Source organism: Mus musculus, chromosome 12 (genome assembly GCF_000001635.26).
Source record: "Mus musculus strain C57BL/6J chromosome 12, GRCm38.p6 C57BL/6J".
NCBI lineage: Eukaryota > Metazoa > Chordata > Mammalia > Rodentia > Muridae > Mus > Mus musculus.
This window is the reverse complement of record NC_000078.6, coordinates 13,218,004-13,239,468: the sequence shown is the minus strand read 5'-3', so window position 1 is coordinate 13,239,468 and position 21,465 is coordinate 13,218,004. Positions and strand designations below refer to the sequence as shown.

At 40.4% G+C, this 21,465-nt stretch overlaps 1 protein-coding gene across 1 annotated transcript in view; it reads left to right on the top strand.

Moving 5' to 3' along the window:
• The window catches only part of Ddx1 (DEAD box helicase 1), a 29,868-nt gene extending 9,706 nt beyond the window's left edge, over positions 1–20,162 (top strand). The window contains exons 10-26 of the mRNA NM_134040.1: positions 291–363; positions 1,664–1,740; positions 2,142–2,256; positions 3,337–3,475; positions 5,369–5,429; positions 7,926–8,024; positions 9,088–9,177; positions 10,039–10,227; positions 10,325–10,376; positions 12,018–12,164; positions 13,979–14,070; positions 15,455–15,527; positions 15,604–15,676; positions 15,751–15,793; positions 18,636–18,731; positions 19,002–19,122; positions 19,841–20,162. Coding sequence (NP_598801.1) covers positions 291–363; positions 1,664–1,740; positions 2,142–2,256; positions 3,337–3,475; positions 5,369–5,429; positions 7,926–8,024; positions 9,088–9,177; positions 10,039–10,227; positions 10,325–10,376; positions 12,018–12,164; positions 13,979–14,070; positions 15,455–15,527; positions 15,604–15,676; positions 15,751–15,793; positions 18,636–18,731; positions 19,002–19,122; positions 19,841–19,971 — 1,671 coding nt within the window. The 3' untranslated portion in view covers positions 19,972–20,162. The remainder of the gene's footprint in view (positions 1–290; positions 364–1,663; positions 1,741–2,141; positions 2,257–3,336; positions 3,476–5,368; positions 5,430–7,925; positions 8,025–9,087; positions 9,178–10,038; positions 10,228–10,324; positions 10,377–12,017; positions 12,165–13,978; positions 14,071–15,454; positions 15,528–15,603; positions 15,677–15,750; positions 15,794–18,635; positions 18,732–19,001; positions 19,123–19,840) is intronic.
• The last annotated feature ends 1,303 nt before the right edge of the window (positions 20,163–21,465 follow it).

The following is a 21,465-nucleotide window of genomic DNA, read 5'->3' as shown; positions in this document are numbered from 1 at the left end:
TAATGTGGAAGTGCTTCTTAAAGACAAGTGTTTTCCAAAGATAGTTCTGATTTGGACTTGAAAAAAAAAACATAGATGAATAAATAGTAGTTTAAATTTTTATTAGCTCCCCCAGTGCTGGGATTACAGGAGCTAGCCACTATGCCCATCTGTGACAGACATTTTTGATACCTGTGTACCAGTTAGAGAAATTCTTTTGAAATACCAGTGTCTGCTTTTGGTCCTACTGTCTGCAACTTCATTTCTGATCCTACTTTCTGTTAATGACTTTTCACTTTCTGGGTTTTTAGGAATTCACTATGCATGATACCATTGGATGTTACTTAGATATCGATAAAGGGCATGTGAAGTTCTCTAAGAATGGTAAGCTCTCTGGATCTTATCAGCAAAAACAAATCTGTGATTTGTTTTTACATTCTCTCATTCTCTTCAGTCCTCTCCCCTATCCAGCTGCCTTTCATTTCACTGGCTCTTTGTTGTGGATTTGCTCTGTGTCGTGCACACTACTAGAGAAGATGGAGTAGTAGGTGGAGGTAGCCCTGGTGCTTTCGTACTGGTGAGGAGAGGCAGTCATACAGTATTTACAAATACGTTAGGAGGTAGTAAGCAAGGGAAAGCAAGGCATGAGGTGAGCTGCTGTGTGGGATATGTGCTTTCCAGAGGGTGCTCAGGGAAGGCTCTGCTAAGAGAAGACATTTAAAACAAAGTCATGGTTGGCTTATGCTGAGAACTGAAGAGCATTTCAGGCAGAGGGAAGAGCAGAGAAGGTTCAGGATGGATGTGTCTGCACTGCCTTAGTAATAGTGAGGAGATGCACGTGTCATGTGCCCTGAGCTGGAGGGAGGGGCTGAAGGGCTAGCTCAGTGAGCATCAGCTTTACTTTTTATTCTGGGTAAGATGGAAACACTCTGGCATTCTGAGCCAAGCAGTGCCATCTCTTTAACAGCTTCTGGCCAACTGTGTTGAAAACACTAGGAAATAGGAAGTGGGTTAAAATCACCTATGGAGTAAGGTATATAAATAATAGTAAAGAGCCGAGGTCTGGTTTCCTATGGCAAAAATCAAGCTAACTAAGAAGAATCCAGCAGAGAGGCAAGAGAAGGGCGAACAAGGGTGCATGAACTCTGGCTACCCAAAGGAAGACAGTGCGTCCCAGAGGAGGGAGAAGTCAATGTGTGACCAGTACTGCTGAAGGGATTGTCAAGAGGGCAGGAGTGACATATCACTTCAGGATTTGGTACCTGATGGCTGTTTTGGTAGGACACGGCAGTGGGTGAGCATGAGTCAGACCTGTAGACAACCAGATGAAGAGACAGAATGATGTCCTAAAAATAAAAACCAGGGATTGTACTTCACTAGTGAAAGGGAGAATGCAAGGTAAATGAATAGAGCTGTCGAATCAAGGGAGGATTTGTGTGTCTGTAATGTGAGAGTGTGAGCCATGAGGTCTCCAGAGGCAGAGGTCTTGCAGATACGTAGACAGGAGGAGGGAGGCGTTAGTGAAGTCACACGGTAACTAGGTTGGCTCTAGGCAACTCACTTCATCCATGGGTTCCTTAAGGAAGAAAGAATGAGAAAGTAAGGCAGGTTGGGAGATTTTGTTGTGTATGTGGAAAATCTTCATTTTAATTTCTCTGGTTTTGTTTGTTTATTTGTTTTAAAGGAAAAGATCTTGGTCTGGCATTTGAAATACCAGCACATATAAAAAACCAAGCCCTCTTCCCTGCCTGTGTTTTGAAGGTAATTAGAAGTTTTACTGCTGCTATGAGGCCCCCAACATAGATAGCATACACAGCAGAGGACTGCCGGGTCTGGGTTTACTCAGAGAAGATCTACCCATCCCTCAAAAGCCTGGAGGCCCCAGGGAGTTTAGAGGTCTGCTGGGGTAAAGGGGAAGGGTGGGGAAATCCTTGTGGAGACGGGTGTGGGGAGGGGGTATGGGATGTGGAACAGTCAGAGGTTCGACTATTCCAGGAGAGGAATAAAATCTGAACTTTAAAGAAAGAAATGAAGAAAGAATGAACATTAAAAAAGAAGAAGAAGTTTTGCTGTAATCTAAACTGTTTGATTTTTCATTATTTTTGTTTTACTGGGCAGTTTGCCATTAGGTTAAACTTTTGTTTTCTTTTATTCAATGCTAGAATGCTGAATTGAAATTTAACTTTGGTGAAGAAGAATTTAAGTTTCCACCAAAAGATGGTTTTGTTGCTCTTTCCAAGGCCCCAGATAATTACATCGTCAAATCTCAGCACACAGGTATTTGTTGCAGCAGAGAGGGTGGGGGTTTCTGGACTAGGACTAGTGCGTAGGACTTCTCTTAGTGAGTCCCTTTTGCCTCCTGCTCTGGTTTAACCAACCTCATTGGTTAACAGATTAATGAACTTCAGTTTGAAAACTTAATTGATGAACTACTTTTGTGTCTGTTAAGGCTCTTAAGCTACCTCAGTCTTGATGGCAGTGATATGCTTGGTTCCTGTGCTTGTGAAATGCCATAGCAGAATGCTAAGTGCTTTCCATGGATTGTTTAGTCTTCACACAGCACCCTGAGAAAGAACTCTTCATATTTTACAGGGGCCTGAAGAACAAGGTGTACCTGGTCTTTGCTACTTGTAGGGTTTTCTTTTTTCCACTCTCTATACCCCACCCCTGTTTCTCTCCCTTACATTAAAGAGGAGAAAAAGAAGGGTACAGGGGAGAGATCACTGACCCTAAGCTCCTCAGCAGCCACTCACCCTGTCTCTGGGGCGCTCTCATTTATGCATCTTCTGAAAAGTGCCCAAAACTCCAGATGTTACAGAATTACAGAAATGATCTGCAGCTGGTAAAACCATGCCTCCGCTAGAGCACAAAGCCAGTCATAGCCACTGAGGACGGTTGGAAGCAGCCCCACATCCCTGCACCTGAGATTAAAGAGAAAGCACATTATAATATTGCTGTGTTTTTTAAAGAAACCAAAATTCCAGAATACTCACTACAGTAAGGAATTGAAGTAGCTTGGCCAAGGTTGCAGAGCAGATGCCAAGCTTGACCTGAAGGCTCATACCATTTTCTGTATTATTGCCTGCTAGAGTTAAGTTTACACAGTTGAAGTACATTTTTTGGCTTGTCACAAAGGAAATAGGTTATTTTTACAACTGTATCAATCAATTATTCTCATCCCAACTAGTCTTTTAAAAATCCCAACTTATTTTGTTAGATTTATTTTGTTAGATTATCTTCTGTATTTTACAATTATTACCTAAAATTTGATACTGGGACATTAGCATTTGTGTTTTACAGCTGATGGCATTTTCGGGTGTGTTTTCCATGACCTGCAATCTTTTCTGCTCTCCTAAGGTAATGCACAGGTGTCACAAACAAAATTTCTCCCGAATGCTCCAAAAGCTCTCATTGTGGAACCCTCCAGAGAGTTAGCTGAGCAAACCTTGAACAACGTCAAGCAGTTTAAGAAGTATATTGATAATCCTAAATTGCGGTAAGCCTTCCTTCTGTGCTCAGATGTTTGCTGTCTTTAAGTTTAAAGTGGTCTGGAAGAATGCAGTAGAAATCAGCAGAGTTGGTGGTGGACTGGATAAACCTTTAACTTTGTAGTAACAGTGTTTCCATTCTAGTTTCCTTTCTTTGGACAGAGGTTGATTTCAATCAGCGATAAATTAATTTCTTCTCTTCACTGTCTAGAAAAAAGTGCAGCTCTGTTTAGGGTGTTGGTTAACCTAAGACTCCCACAGGTCTGGTCCTCTCCCTCTTGGGCATTCCATGGAGGGAGACCATGAGTTCTGAGTAGACTTTGTCTGGTCCTTTATTTCTTTTGTGAGATAGGACTTTACTGGCCTCAGATTCACCATCCTCCTGCCTCTGAGTACTGGGATGACAGTGTGAGCACCACATTCAGCTAGGAACCATTTTTATTGGTGGAAAGCCGGATCCTATGTGAAGACTTTTGTGGATCTCACACTTGACTTTTGTTACTTTGCTTTTAATTATTTTTTTTATTGGAGCAATTTGGGCAATAAAGTTCACTGCGTGGAAATGTCCATTTAGGTGGCATTTCATACATTTACAGTATTATGTGACTGTTGCCACCTTCTTAAAACCAGAAACTTAGAGGATCTGGTGGCCTCACTTACACGTTAAGCAAACTGACTTAGTTATAAATTACAGTATGCAAAATAATCCTTAATTTTTGAATGGATTAATGCATGTTACTCATTTGGCAGATACTAAATGCCCTGTGCTGTAAAATGTAGGCCTGGGATCTAGACTGGGCCCGCAACAGAATCCATTATGGAGCTGTAGAATAGCATGGCAGAGGGAGAGAGAAGGAAACTGCTTTGGGAAGTGACTTGAGCATGAGGAAAAGGAATCTCCTAAGAGAGATGACAGAGTCCCTGCTTAGTGTGAGAGTCTGAGATCTTCCCGAGGACTGGTTTTGGAAACAGGCAAAATACCTGTATGATGTGATTCATTGCTATCATTATCTATAAAACTAGTGTACCATAGACAAAGACTGCAAGGGGAGATGGATGATAAAAACAGTTTACTGGTGAAGATGGTGAAATTATAGCTTGCTAATTGGTATTTAATACAAGTAAGCCCTCACCTTACTAAGAAGCCTAGTCTATCTTTGAAACGAGCCTAACTACTCTTACACAGTGAGTTTGAGGCCAAGCAGGACTACACAAGGAGAGCCTGTTTCAAAAAGAGGGTGGGGGTGGGGGTGGGGGTGGAAAGCAGCTAGAGAGATGGCTCAGTGGTAAAGAGCATTCATTGCTCTTCCACTTCAATTTCCAACATCCACATAGAGGCTTACAACAATCTGGAACTCCATTTCCAGCAGGTCTGAAATTACCTCCCCATCGACAGCAGGCATGCATGTAGTGCACATATATTATGTGTGTAAGCAAAACACTCATGTACATAAATCTTCATTTTCTGTTTTTACAAGATCACTTTTTTCTCCTTAAAGAGCTGTGAATAACACTAAATAAAGTTTCATCTTCATTTTCTGGATATCCCTCCTGAAAACAACCTTTTGGTCCTGATTTCAACCCATTCATCTAGAAATATTCTTTATACTGGAAACCAGTGTATTTTAAAAGGTGGAGTGCAGTTTTCACTGCGGCAGGGTGGGTGGAGTGAGTGAGGGCTGATGGTTTCCTCACTCTGAGCTTGCACTCGCCTCGGCATCCGGCGTGTCTGGCTGTGGAGGTGAAGTGCTGTGCTTCCCGCTGTCTGTGTACGCACTGTACACTGTGCACTCACACTGCCACAGCTCTTAGTGACTTATTCCACATGAAAAGACTGGTATACATCAGACTGTAGGACAGACTTTGATCTTTCTCCATCATCACTCTGCCTTTGGTTTCAGGGAGCTTCTCATAATTGGTGGCGTTGCGGCTCGGGATCAGCTCTCTGTTCTGGATAATGGGGTAAGCTGCTGTACTTTTAACTTGGGAATAAATTCTGTTTTGCCAATAAAAGTCAAAGGGGGTAAAATTAGCACCAGACAAGAAGAGTACATTTGTTGGAAGATGCTGTGTGGGCACACCTCTCTATCTGGGATTAGAGAACAGTAGTTCGTTTTAAATTCATCTGAAATTCTGAGTTGTTTAGCCTTTGACTTCTTGAGAATTTTCTTCTAGCCTTTCTGATTAAAAGTCATTGCATGTATGCATGTTTTTGTGCATGCATGCCTGTATTTTTGATTAAACAAACCAATGCTGAGTATAAGTATGGACTAAAGTAGATTTTGGAGAAAGTAGAAGACTCTGCAGTACTTGGAAATGATGAGTAGTATTGAGACAGTCTCTGAGCTCAGACACGTGTAAGGGGAGTCTTACAGACTGCTTAGATATACGTGTAGTGTGTAGGGCCAAACTAGGACACTCTGGGCCCTGCTGTTTGGGACTTCATAAAGTTCTTTATTTATGTATATGAAATGAACTTCTTACAAACCTCTCTTACTTCCTTTCCATAATATTTAATTGTGAAATCTAAACCAGTTTATACTAAGTCAAGTTTCCTCCATTTCCATCTGTACCAAACAGATGGAGACAGTCTCTGGTTTCCCATGCATATGCACCCACATGTATAACACATGTACACACACACACACACACACACACACACACACACACACACACACACACGATGCTCACTGAGGCCAATGGCAAAGGAAAGGCAGTATTATTTTATTGTTTTCTTGGCAATATTCTGTTCTGTTCTGTTCTGTTCTTAAAGGAGCACCTCTATTTTCTTTGTGCATCTTTCCACCCTGCATTCTCCACTGTCATCTCTACGTCCCTCGGGTCAGCCATCACGCTGTTTATGCTAGAGTCCAAGTTAGCTTTGGAGGTGGAGAGTAGAGTTATTTTAGCTTGTAACTTCCAAGGGTGCTGCATTACGGACCATGTGCTGCTATACACGCCATATCACTAAATACTTCCCAGCAGCTTCTTCTCAAGCCTGTGGTAACCTAGATCTGTTTTTACATCCCTTTGCCTCCTGCCACTCAGGAGGGAGGAAACAGCTGGTTAGAATTATAAACCAAAGAGATGTTACACACAGGTCAGAGTGGACTTTGTCCCTGTGGTTGGTGTGTATAGTAGAGTCCTACTTCATTGAACAGGTTTAACTTTCACGTTTCACAGGTATTCTGTAGCTTGAAGTCTCCCTCCCTGAGTTTAAACATAAGAAGGGGTCTGTGGGGCTTTCTTGCTTGGGCTCTTTGTGTCCGTCCTTGCAGGTGCTGTACTGCTGCAGTCCGTGCGTACATCTTATTAGCCACAGGAACCCTACCGTGTATGAAAACATGATACTCATCCCTGTTTTTACATATTAGGAACTGGGCATGTATCAACAATTTCATAGCTGGCCAAAGAATGAAAAAGTTACCTATAGAACTTGACTGCAAAGACTAAAAGTTGTTCCTAATCAACTTGTCCTGTGGAGTTGGCTATGAGATGTGAGGGAGAATGCAAAGTGTACGAATTTTGTACTTGAAATTTTTTATGATACAAAGTTAAACTTTCTATCATTTCAATTTGACCCTTAAATATTTTATTTTTTAGATTTATTTGTATAGTGTTTTGCTTCCATATGTATACGTACCATGTACGTGGCTAGTATATGTGGAAGTCAGAAGAGGGCGTTCTGTCCTCTGGAACTGGAGTTATGGATAGAGATGGGATGCTACATGGACACAGTGCCCTGCAAATGCAATAAGTACTCTTAACTTAAGCCAGCGTTCTAGCCCCATAAACCTCTTCTTATATATATGTCGATTCAGAGGATGGATTCGGTGTAGGTACTTACTAGTGCTATATCTAAATGCTATGATTTTAGTGTTAAGTCTACACTACACTTTAATCTGTTGATTTAAAAATAGGAGTAATAATAGTGAGTATCAACAAACACTATAATAATTTCCTGGCCAGTCTAAACAGTTACTGTTAAACTATAATCAAATACAGTGAGCACTCAGCATACTGGGCATCCAGGGTCCGTTGTGTCTTCTCTGAATTATCAAAGCTATCTTGTAAAAGAAAGCTATTCCTCTGTTGGGAATATGAGGAAGTTGATGTGCTAGATGATGATACCCCACTGTGGGATAATAGTGGAGCTTGGACTGGAGTTCCTGCTTTATTCTACAATTCATGGAAACTCACCTGGTTTCTTTTTTTTTTTTTTATAAAATACAGACATTTCATATTCGATTATATGTAAACGTTAAAGCTATCCCAGATGAATTGCTACAGTCAGCATGTGCTGTACAGCACTGTGTGTCCATAATGACTTTGAGGACGCTTTGCGCTGATGGGCACTATTTCAGCTCACATGCTTGAAGTAGAAAGTGGCATTTTGCTGTTTTAAAGTAATTATATTAATTTTTTAGTTTGCCTTGGGTGTTGCTTATGTCTTTTCAGGTTGACATTGTTGTCGGTACTCCAGGAAGATTGGATGATTTGGTGTCGACTGGAAAGCTCAACTTGTCTCAAGTTAGATTCCTGGTCCTGGATGAAGCAGTGGGTTGAAATACGTTCATATTTTCTTTAGAGAGTATACTTATGATAAGATTTATAAAGTGAAAAAAAAAGATCCTTAATCCTATTACCTAAAATCACAGTTAAACACATTTTCATTTACTGTATTGATACACATGTAGTTGACTTTTTTACCCGCATATTAAGTCAATGTTGAATTTAAAATATTTGAAATTTTTCATTTATATTGAATATATGTAGTTTTTTTACTCGCTCTAAATAATACAGTGTGATAGCTATTTACATAGCATTTACATTGCACAAAGGAGTGAGAATCTACGTGTGATTGGTAGATGGGGTGAATCTATAATTGTGCACCAAGGACTTGAGCATCTGATTTAGGGGTCCAGCAGGGGCCCTGACACAGAAATTAGGGACCCAGCAAGGGTCCTGACACGGGATTACTTTAGGGAGTTGAAGTCAGACTTTGAGGAATTTAGGCAAACCTTTATTTAAAAAAAATTATATCTCAAATATTTCACTTGATTATTTGTGATTATTCTCTGAAGGCTATTTAATGATCTGTTACATGGGCATGGCTACGTCATGGTTTCTTTAATTACTCTCCAATTAATGACACGAGTAGTTTGCTTTTTTATTCCAAATAACTGTGCATACATTATTTTTTATTCAACAAATCATTTTTTTGCTTGAGATGTATACTGTGGCCATCTGGAAGGACAGAAATGTGTCTGAAGCTTTTGAGACACTCTTTCAAATTATTCTAAAGATGGTTGGGTTAATTTTCCAGCACAGGAACTTTTTCAGTTTTCACATTAAAATCATTATCTTAAGGATATGTGTTATAAACTGTTGTATTCATGCTAGAATACTGGAGTGTAGTTGGGTTTATTTATTATACTTTTTCATATTTTAGTCACAAGGAACCTAAGGTTAAATTTATAACTTCCTTTAATTACCCAGCAGATTATGATTATTTTGTAAATATAGGGAGATATATATGTATATGTTAATTCTTTTACCTTGTATTTTAAATTTGAAACTTAAAGGACTTTCATAGTGATGGAAAACTCTTTTTCTGCAGGATGGGCTTCTCTCTCAAGGCTACTCTGACTTCATTAACCGGATGCACAACCAGATTCCGCAGATTACGTGTGATGGGAAAAGACTTCAGGTATCGAATGACAAATGCAGCCCAAACACATGGAGGCAGCTGTTCCTCAGGGTTGTAGAGTCAGGGGCTTTTGCTTTAAGGTTGTTATGATTCAATTCATTGTGTACCTTTCCTTTGTTATCGTCTAGTTACTCACACACACACACACAGAGCTGACAATCTTAAAAGATGGTTTTAGGGCTGGTCATGGTGGCACACAGCAGACCTTTAATCCCAGCACTTTGAGTTTGAGGCCATCCTGGTCTACAAAGTGAGTTCAGGATAGCCAGGACTCTGTTACACAGGGAAGCTCTGTTTTGCGGGAAAGTAGGGTTGGGGGGCTCCTTTTAGAAATCAGGGTAATTTCTTAGTTGTTACAGATAACCGTCAGATAGTCTCAGTGGCTCTTTCTGTAGAGCCCTGGGTGCTTAGAGTCTAGTGGGTGCTGCTGCTTGTGCAAAGGGGAAGTAGCATCGGCTGTTGACTGTCAGGCACCTTTGTAGGGTTGTTTCTGAAAACGTTGCCCTTGTTTTATCCATAGGAAACATTTGAGAGGGAGAGACTTTTGAGAGAAGGGAGTGAATAACAATTTGTGGCCTTTGATTTAAAACAAAAAACAAAAAAACAAACCTTCCTAGAGGGAGAGATGGCATGGTTTGTGTGAGAGAGTCAGGACTGACAGCCTGCCAAGGTCACACTGTTAGTTACTACATGGAGGCAGGGATTAGATGTGTTCTGGGTTCCCTGACTACTATTCTGTGTTCTCTTATCATCCATTGTTAGTGTGAATCTCAAAACAAAATAAATATTTTTTAAAAACTAGTGTGATAGAAAGCTGACTGTTATAAAAGTTGGTCTGAATGTTCGTTTTCCTGTCTCTAGGTGATTGTTTGCTCTGCTACTCTGCATTCTTTTGATGTAAAGAAGCTATCGGAGAAGATAATGCATTTTCCCACATGGGTCGATTTGAAAGGAGAAGATTCTGTTCCAGATACTGTGCATCATGTCGTTGTCCCTGTGAACCCCAAAACTGACAAGCTTTGGGAAAGGCTGGGGAAGAACCACATTCGAGTAAGCGCTGCGAGGTGTGGACACTGGTGAGCTAGTCTCCTCAGGCCGAGTCATTCCTTAGCATCCTCATGCCTTCTTTATCTCTGCCTCTCAACAGACTGATGATGTACACGCAAAGGATAACACAAGACCTGGTGCTAACAGTCCAGGTAAGATGAAAGAGTGAGTAGAAAGTGTTACATAGCTTGGAAATGATTGGTTTGTTTCTGTGCCTAGTGTTCTCTTGAAAGATGGGAGATATGACCTACAAAGTTAGAATGGGGAAAATAGAAGTAATAAGAATAATCACGAGATGGGGCAAGCTCGTACCACTTAGCTTAGAGGAGTAGTGTTAACCACTGAACGTAGGTGTTAGTTGTGTGGCCTCAGGATCATAAGCCTTCTGGATTGTTGATGTAGATGATGGAAAACTAGCAAATCTGTCTAGAAACAAATTTATATTGACCCTGAAATTCCAGAAAAATAAAGATGAAGGATGCTGGGGGTTGGGGGTGTCTTTATGAAATGGTGAAAGACAAATAGTGTGGATTTCTTAATTATTTTTATGATTGTCTTGACTCTTTAGTGTATGATTCAGGGCATTAAGCACATTTACATTATTCGGCCTTAGTACTGTCTGTAGCACTTGTTGTTCTCAAACAGAAACTGTATGCTCATTGATCAGCTCTGAAAAAGCCTAACAGTCTCAGTGCAGTGAAGATAGCCTAGCAGACAATTTCTTTCATGTCTACAACATTTCAAAATTGTATGAAGATACAGTAGGATATAAGGTGCTAAATCTAAAACCTAAGTGCCTGGATCTTAAACTGATTAGACTGCATGTCTGACATCAGATGTCTTGAGTGGGTCCTTAGACTAGGTCAGAGTGCTTTTACTTTTTGGTTGAATTCACTGAGCACTTTGACACATGTCTCAAGGGTGGATTGCCTGAAGTCTTGTTTCAAGTTCCTTAGAAATTGGTTTTATGTCTAACACCAGATTGACATGATCCATACTCACTTACCTTTCCTGTTGAAGTAGAGAAACTGCTAGTTAAGCACAAACTGTTAACCCATAATTAGGGAGTGCACTTTATAAAATACCAGCTTTTACTGTGATGATGGTTTTGTAAAGCTTTTGCTTACTCTCCACTACTGTTGGAGACAACAGAAAACCTTTAGAAATAGGTTGGATTAAAAGCATGTGTCAGCAGAGGAGAAACAAGAATAACACTCCTTCCCAGGAAAGAGAGGACTGAAAAGCTGCTAACCAGGTTTTCATTCTGTGGAGTGGTTTTAGATTGGTTAGATTTAGTACTTTCTTTAAGAAGGGTTAAGATAATCCAATAATCAGGACTTAAGCATAAATGGAAGTCAGTACAGGACAGACAGACAGATTCTAACTAATGCTTGAGAGGAAGGTACCAAGTCTTGGTGCGCAGGCTCTTTTGTTAGGATGTTTACATATTTGTGTTTCTTCTTAAAAGGTTATGGTTGTATGTCTGCGTGCATGTGTGTGCCTGTGTGCTGCATGGGTGTGTGTGTGTGTGTGTGTGTGTGTGTGTGTGTGTGTGTGTGTGTGTGTTTATGAGAGAGACCGAGACCCAAAAATAGTGCATAAGACACTGACAGAATTATTCATTGCAAATAAATGAAGCAATGAATTAACTAAGTTCCTCACTCTCACACTGTGCCTTGTGGATAGTATTGCAGGGATGTTTAGAGTTAAGCAATATATCTGACTGATAATGTGTGCTCATGACAGCTTCAAGTTGACATTCTGTTGCTTTTTCTGTTGCTATGGTAATCAAGAGATGTGGTCTGAAGCTATTAAAATACTGAAGGGGGAGTATGCTGTCCGAGCAATCAAGGAACACAAGATGGATCAAGCAATTATCTTCTGTAGAACTAAAATTGACTGTGATAACTTGGAGCAGTACTTTATGCAGCAAGGAGGAGGTAAATTTGTCCTCACTTATTCCTTTATTTCATAGACTATTACCCTCACGTTGATGAAAGCTAGAATGCGTGCACAGAGTTTAAAGCAATGATGGCACATTGTAGTCTATCTGTAGCTGCCCAATGCTTTTCTAGGAATAAGCCCTGGGTAAACATGAGAACTTCTTCCACAGTGCTACAGTTGTCATTAGCATGAACCTGAATCACAGGATTCTAATGCCATACATCTAGATTATTGATTAACAACTAAAATCTAAAGTATAATGACTAAAATATTAGAATGTCTATTTTCTAAACTGGTAAATAGGAAAAATTGAGTAAGGGAGAAACCGTAAATACAGGAAGAAAGAAGCCAAGCATTGTGGTACCCGTGTGTAGTCGCAGCACTTGGGAGGCAGAGGTTGGAGGATGGTGAGGTCACTAAGTCACAAACCAAGTTTAGGTTGGCCTGAGCTGCGTAGTGAGATAGGATCTCAAAACCTAAGAGCTGGGAATATAGCTCAGAGGTGGAAATAGAACTCAGTGGTTATGGGTAAGACTCCTGCTTCAAATTCTAGTCTTAGAGGAAAAATACATCTTAGGAATCACAGAATAAGATCAGTATTACAAAAAACCTGAATATATATTATGAGTCAGTGAACCGAAGTCTTCTGCTAAGTTCACATAGAGTATTAATCTAGATCTGTGTTAGGTATAGCTGTTAAAAACATACCAAAAAAAGGCCAAGGAAGATCTTAGAAAACACTTGGTTTTGCAAGATACACATTCTAATATGCTGGTTATGATACTTTGAATTTTAATATAAAGATTAACACACATAAACACATATGGTGAAATGCTAATCTAAAGATCTAATAAGAGATGAAGTAGACCTTAAACAAAAATATCAGTAGAAATAAAGGGGCACTACTGTTGTGAAAATATGACCCAAACTTTGCAAATAAATAAGACATTCCACACTAAAATTAACTTGACCCAAGATCTATACAAGTCAATGAATTTCTGTACAGCTAGAATAGACATTAGAATGGAAATGGTGTAGTTTCACATTAGATTTTTTTTTGTGTCTAGATAACTTTATGTTTCTTATCAAATATGGAGATATTCTTAGTCAGTATAGAAATGCTTACTTTGTATTCAAAAATGAAACTCCAAGTCTGGCAAGGCCGTGGAACATACCTAAGTACTCTAATTTGTTGTTGCGAATATTAAGCAGTAAAGCCATCTCAGTTGAAGGGCTATACATTCTGTCATAAAGTTGGACAGTAAGCTGGGCATGGTGGGGTGTGCCTCTAACCCCAGCTTCTTGGAAAGTTAATACAAAAGTTTGATAGAATTTAGAATTCTCTTAAAAGCAAGTCAATGTTAATGTTTTATGGAGTTTGTGTGTGCGTCTGTGGAAGAATGTGAACACACGCCTGTGGAGGTCAGAACTGTCTTCCTTACTTTTTAAGAGACTCTCACAGAACCTGGAGCTACTAGATTCAGCTAGGCTTGCTGGCCAGTGAGGTCTAGGGTCCACCTGTCAACCCAGCATTGACAGAGCCAGATGCTGGGGTTAAAGATGCCAACACTGCCCAGCTTTTACGTGGGTGCTGAGAATCTGAGCCCATATCTCCGTGCTTATACTTTACCACCTGAGCCATCTCCCCAGTCTTCGAAGGAATTTATTTTAATGGCATTTTGCCTGTTTCAGAAAGTGTGCTGCCTTCCTTTGTGCCAGATTGTGGAGTATAGAGTTTTATAAACATGTGTTTTTATAGTCTTTGGCATAATGCATTTCAAGGTCAGATGTTAAATATGCTTTTCCCTAGGACCTGACAAAAAAGGACACCAGTTCTCATGTGTATGTCTTCATGGTGACAGAAAGCCTCATGAGAGAAAGCAAAACTTGGAACGATTTAAGGTACAATGTGCCTCGTTACCTGCATTTCCTTCTTACTTAAAGGGCTGTTCTGGCGTTCCTTATGCCACTTAATATCATTAAAACAATTCTTTTCCTAGTGACTTAAAGCATTTTACTCTTATCCATACATTGTGGCAGGAATTAGTCATCTTTGACAGTCAGATAATTAATTTTCATGTACTCTGTCAGGTAGTCCACTGCTCCCTCGTAATATACTCAATAAAGTATTCTTTGACTGACATACATACGTACATTCTTATATTCATACATAATTTTATCAGGTAGACACTTTTTAGAAGTAAAAAGTGGGATTAGGTAAACCATGTCTATAAACCTTTCTGAAAAGTACACAAATACGTGTAGAGAATGTACTTTGTTCTGAAATGAAGATGATCATTAGAGTTTGGTAGTGTGGAAGCAAATATGCCTGGCTTTATGGTTCTTTGGAGTGCACCCTTCCAGATGCTTGCATTCTGAAGGCCTTCGGAGCCCTTGGAGTGTGTAGTAGGCCTTGGCCATATAGAACTAGCATCAGTAGTTTCTTCCCACCATCATTCCATAATGTTTACTGCCATGTATAGGATAGTTGTTTTTTTCCTGTCATTTGGAAAAAGTGGGACATGTCAGGCTTATGTGCTGACATTTCACCAAGTTCACTGCCATTTGTCCTGGGTATTACACTAGATCTAGAGTCAGTATGCATCCCTCACCTCCAAACCTTAACTTTCTTCTGCACAAAGGCATCCAAAGGGTTAATATGTATTTCCTTTGTAAGCTCTAGGGGCTTATTTCCTACTACCTCTTGTTTTGTTTTGTTTTGTTTTGTTTTTTGTTTTTTTTTTTTGTTTTCTTTTAATGCTTGTGGGTGTGTTGCCTGCACTATGTGTGTTCAGTGCCCACAAAAGTCAGAAGAGGGTGTTGAATCCTCTGGAACTGACATTACAGATTGTTAGTGCTTTATAGGTGTTGGGAATGGAACCCAGATCGTCTCTGGCAGAACAGTCAGTGCTCTTAACCACATCCATGGGAAATGAACCATTTCCCCCTCCCATTCCCGAGGTTTATTTTAGTATAAGAATAAAGACAACACCTATGCTGCTTCTGTGTTCTCTTCTGTTATATATTTTTGGTATTCCAAAAATATTTCTAAAGACTAAAGATAAAGCCTGAGTTTAGCAATGCTTTAATACACTGGTATAAGAAAAACAATGCAACCATTAATGTCATCTCAGCAGACCATAGAGTAAAATTTCAGGATTTGGTGCAGTAGATTATTATGTTCAAACAGGTAATCTGAAAGTACCATGTAGCTTTCTTAGTGGAGTATTTGTTTTTATGTTTTATGCATTCACTGACAGACACCTCCTTGTCTTGGTTCTCTTAGAAAGGAGACGTAAGATTCTTGATTTGCACAGATGTAGCTGCTAGAGGGATTGATATCCATGGCGTTCCTTATGGTAAGAAGAAACTTTCTACTTAACACACTGACCTAACAGACGAATGAGAGCTGTTAACCATTGTCTCCCTTTGCAGTGATCAACGTCACCCTGCCTGATGAGAAGCAGAATTATGTGCACCGGATCGGCAGAGTGGGACGAGCTGAAAGGTACCGTCAAGTTCTCCCCCTTGAGCTCCTGTGTTTCAGGACCAAAGTCTAATGCAGGCTTTGAAATCTTTCAGGATGGGCCTGGCTATTTCCCTGGTGGCAACCGAGAAAGAAAAGGTAATCCTCTCGTCTCTGTTCGTCGTTGTGAGCTACGTTTCATATGGGAAGTAAAAGCAGTTTAATTCCCCCATTGAAATTGGAATCAGTCACAAATGGAAGTGAACATTTTATAGGATTTTTTTCCTTCTCTATGGATTGAGTAGTCAAATATTAGCATGTGGTTTACAAAGAAAGGAATAAGATATCAATATTCCTAATAGCACTAATATAGTTTTTTCAACAAAAACTATTTAAATACTATATAGTATGATACCATAGGACACTTAGGGGTCATACTTGAATATATAATTATGGTTTGTAGAAAAACTTTTATTAAGGTCTCCTGTGCAATTTTTTTCTCAAATTTATGTGCATACTTTCCCTATGTGCTTTATTTTCCTTTGGATATAAACAGACTTATTAAAATATTAATTTTGATACAACATTCTCCAAAATTTTCCCCCCTCCATGCCTCCCTTTTTGTAGTCTAGGCTGGCCTCAGACTCGGCCCTCCTTGCCTTAGCCTGAGTGCTGGGTTTCCAGGCATCCACCACCACGCCTGGCTGCCTGCGTGCGCCTCGTGAGACATCAGGCTATGGTGTCAGTTTAGGGGTTTGTTTGGTTTGAGAATTTCTTCCTTTAACTCACAGCCTTTTGTATTATTTCCAAAATAACCCAGATCTATTAAATGAGCCATCAAGTAATAGCTGTTTGATAAAATGCATAATCTTTTTTCTAGTGTTTTAAGGAAATAAAATGTTAAACACACACACACAAATGTAGAGCACAGTATTTAATTTCCATCTGTATACATGGTCATGTTTCTTTTTTTTTTTTTTTTTTTTTTTTTTAGGCTTTATTTATTTTTTTTTCTTTCCATTTTTTATTAGGTATTTAGCTCATTTACATTTCCAATGCTATACCAAAAGTCCCCCATACCCACCCACCCCCACTCCCCTACCCGCCCACTCCCCCTTTTTGGCCCTGGCGTTCCCCTATTCTGGGGCATATAAAGTTTGTGTGTCCAATGGGCCTCTCTTTGCAGTGATGGCCGACTAGGCCATCTTTTGATACATATGCAGCTAGAGTCAAGAGCTCCGGGGTACTGGTTAGTTCATAATGTTGATCCACCTATAGGGTTGCAGATCCCTTTAGCTCCTTGGGTACTTTCTCTAGCTCCTCCATTGGGAGCCCTGTGATCCATCCATTAGCTGACTGTGGGCATCCACTTCTGTGTTTGCTAGGCCCCGGCATAGTCTCACAAGAGACAGCTACATCTGGGTCCTTTCGATAAAATCTTGCTAGTGTATGCAATGGTGTCAGCGTTTGGATGCTGATTATGGGGTGGATCCCTGGATAAGGCAGTCTCTACATGGTCCCTCCTTTCATCTCAGCTCCAAACTTTGTCTCTGTAACTCCTTCCAAGGGTGTTTTGTTCCCACTTCTAAGGAGGGGCATAGTGTCCACACTTCAGTCTTCATTTTTCTTGAGTTTCATGTGTTTAGGAAATTGTATCTTATATCTTGGGTATCCTAGGTTTTGGGCTAATATCCACTTATCAGTGAGTACATATTGTGTGAGTTCCTTTGTGAATGTGTTACCTCACTCAGGATGATGCCCTCCAGGTCCATCCATTTGGCTAGGAATTTCATAAATTCATTCTTTTTAATAGCTGAGTAGTACTCCATTGTGTAGATGTACCACATTTTCTGTATCCATTCCTCTGTTGAGGGGCATCTGGGTTCTTTCCAGCTTCTGGTTATAATAAATAAGGCTGCTATGAACATAGTGGAGCATGTGTCCTTCTTACCAGTTGGGGCATCTTCTGGATATATGCCCAGGAGAGGTATTGCTGGATCCTCCGGTAGTACTATGTCCAATTTTCTGAGGAACCGCCAGACGGATTTCCAGAGTGGTTGTACAAGCCTGCAATCCCACCAACAATGGAGGAGTGTTCCTCTTTCTCCACATCCTCGCCAGCATCTGCTGTCACCTGAATTTTTGATCTTAGACATTCTGACTGGTGTGAGGTGGAATCTCAGGGTTGTTTTGATTTGCATTTCCCTGATGATTAAGGATGTTGAACATTTTTTCAGGTGCTTCTCTGCCATTCGGTATTCTTCAGGTGAGAATTCTTTGTTCAGTTCTGAGCCCCATTTTTTAATGGGGTTGTTTGATTTTCTGAAGTCCACCTTCTTGAGTTCTTTATATATGTTGGATATTAGTCCCCTATCTGATTTAGGATAGGTAAAGATCCTTTCCCAATCTGTTGGTGGTCTCTTTGTCTTATTGACGGTGTCTTTTGCCTTGCAGAAACTTTGGAGTTTCATTAGGTCCCATTTGTCAATTCTCGATCTTACAGCACAAGCCATTGCTGTTCTGTTCAGGAATTTTTCCCCTGTGCCCATATCTTCAAGGCTTTTCCCCACTTTCTCCTCTATAAGTTTCAGTGTCTCTGGTTTTATGTGAAGTTCTTTGATCCATTTAGATTTGACCTTAGTACAAGGAGATAAGTATGGATCGATTCGAATTCTTCTACATGATAACAACCAGTTGTGCCAGCACCATTTGTTGAAAATGCTGTCTTTCTTCCACTGGATGGTTTTAGCTCCCTTGTCGAAGATCAAGTGACCATAGGTGTGTGGGTTCATTTCTGGGTCTTCAATTCTATTCCATTGGTCTACTTGTCTGTCTCTATACCAGTACCATGCAGTTTTTACCACAATTGCTCTGTAGTAAAGCTTTAGGTCAGGCATGGTGATTCCACCAGAGGTTCTTTTATCCTTGAGAAGAGTTTTTGCTATCCTAGGTTTTTTGTTATTCCAGATGAATTTGCAATGTTTCTTTCTTTTTAATGTAGGTTTGGTATCATGTATGTAGCAACCGTGGGAAGGGATGCTATAACACTAGACTCAAGGAAGATGGCGGCTGTACTATCTGGTACAATGAAATGCAGGTAAGACTCCCAGAGACTTTATTGACATTGATAAACAGCCTGCATTCATCTAGAAAATTTACATGTCTACTTTCATCTGTTTGTCAGTGATGAGAGAAGGGTAATTGGCTTATCATTTTGTCTGTAAACTGTGACTTGACTTCCAGGGATCTAGCCTCCATGTATATTACGCATTCAGCTTGCATAGTGTTATTTCATGCTATTACAGTGAAACTCTTATCACAGTGAATTTTTTATCTAAAATACTTGCATTTTCTCACTCTTTCTTAGCTACTTTCCGAGATAGAAGAGCACCTGAACTGCACCATTTCCCAGGTCGAGCCAGATATAAAGGTTCCAGTGGATGAGTTTGATGGGAAAGTCACATACGGTCAAAAAAGGGCTGCTGGCGGTAAGCTTTCAGATGCTTCAGTGTGCTCTGGCTCCCTCCCTCCCTCCCTCGACTGCACCCGCTGTTTCTCCTATCCCAGACTCAAGATCCTCCTGCCTCAGCCTTCTGAGTGCTGGGATTATAGACATCCACCAGCACATGTAGCTAAATTTGCCTCTTTGAGTGTGAGTTTATGAAGACCATGATTTTGTTCCATTATGCTAACAGTATATTATTAGCATATTAATTGTCCTCTCCTAATTGCTCTCCAGTGCTTTGTTATTTGACTTCCAGCATTTTATTGTGTGATCTGTATGTGAATGAGGGGCAGCAATTAGCTGATTGTCTTGAAGTATTCATATTAAGAGTACTTGAACTTTTAAAGAATTATTAGGAAATCAGTATTATCATTTTTGAACAAAGAGTCAGGAGTCTTTAAGTGGCAACCTCGGTTAGTGTTCTCTTTCCCCAGAATGTTTCCGAATTCTTTTGATTCAGGGTATACTAAAGGAGTGGGAGATGTGGGCATCGAGGCAACTAGTAGTGAGGCTTGATTACTGATTTATATTGAAATTCTTGATTTAAAAACTTAAAGCTCAAGGTTCTGAAGATAACTTGTCTGTTGGCAAGTTTTTACTGCTGGAAACAATATTTGAAGTGATAAAATTGGGAGCAGGGCTTCCTGACAAGTGCTTCAAGCATGCCACTTACATTGCTCCTGGTTTGTATGTTCGTGCAGGTGGAAACTACAAAGGCCATGTGGATGTCCTGGCACCTACCGTTCAAGAGTTGGCTGCCCTTGAAAAGGAAGCACAGACCTCTTTCCTACACCTTGGCTACCTTCCCAACCAGCTGTTCCGAACCTTCTGACGTCATGTAGACAGAGGAGCATTGGAGTCATAAAGTCTGTAGTCTTAACTCTAACCCTCTGGTGCTGCTCTCTGAGCAGCAGTATTTACAATAACCGAGCTATCACGGCTAACTCTCGCATGTCAGGAAACACAGACCTTAGCGATTCTCCATAAAATGGCAGCCCAATGAAAATAAACTTGACAACTATATTTTCATGAAGGCTTGTGTCTTCTTTTAAAGTTATACTTGTTTTTTTTTTTTTTTTTTCTTTTAAGAACACTGTGGGCTTGTGAAATATAGTTTATGGATGTACAAATGTGACCCTGGACCCATATCAAACCCAGACTGAATATCTTTTGAGTGAAATTTTCCACAGGAGTGATGCTACGCTGAAGTGATTTTCAGATATTTCAGGCTGTCTAGGTACATTATGAAGCTGGAGGAGAGCTGTAAAACAAAAGCCAAGGACCTCAAGGTGGTTTGGAAACTAGGAGGGTGCTTGGAAATTCAGTATGGATTGATGACTAATGCTGGTGACAGGGTGTCTCTGAATTTTTTTCAAGAACCTTTCTTTGCAGTTGATTCACAGAAGGACAAAATGACTTTGCTGTGTCTCTGTGTTCGAAAATCAGTTAATTTCTGTCCTTTGATTAAAATAACCTCAAGGAGAAATTTCGAGACATAATTGAATTGCTCTGTGGAGCCTTTGGACTCCTAGGTGAGGAAGTAGTTTCAGGGGTAGATGTGTTCTCTACCTAGAGATTGCCCAAGAGCAATGAAATCGTCCAGCAAAATCTCAAGGGAACACTAATGGGAGCGCCACCGCGGATGCTTCCCTTCCAGACTCTGTACAAAGGGATTTGTCAGTGCCGGTCATTAGTTAACTTGTAGACCAGTTACTTTATAGAGATGTCCTAGGACTGCTCTCGCATCTCTTGGCCATGTGAGGACTGCTCTTTGTAGGTAGAAATGCATGCTTACGTGCATAGTAGCAAATACAGCCCTGAAGTTCAGTACTGAACTTAGCATTGCTTAAATACTAAGAGCCAGAAAGAATCCACCTGAGCTACTGGATGATAGGACTGCAAACAGCTCTGGAATTCCTTGGTTTCATTGTTTGTTCTCTGAACCACCTTTGAACCCAGTAGTGACTGGGCAGCTAAGAGCAACGCTGACGAGCTGAGTGACAGCTGAGGAGTGGTTCAAGTTGCTGTCTAGCTTTGAGCTGTTGCGGGAGAAAGCGTCACGTAAACCGACCCACGGTGGAGGTTTGGGGGATGTACATGTGTGCAGTGTGGAGACCTGACCCAAACTGCTGTCTCTTTTCCCGCCTCCCCACTAATGCTCTCCTAGTGTTTGTGCCAGGGGTAAGCCTATGAGTTGTTCATTAAGCCTGCTTGCCATTGATGACTGAACCTGAGAAATGCTACTGCATCCTTCTTCCCTTTACAAATAGGAACTCCTGAGTCTGCTAGGGTCTCCTTCCCAGCATCCCATCAGTAGGGTATAAGA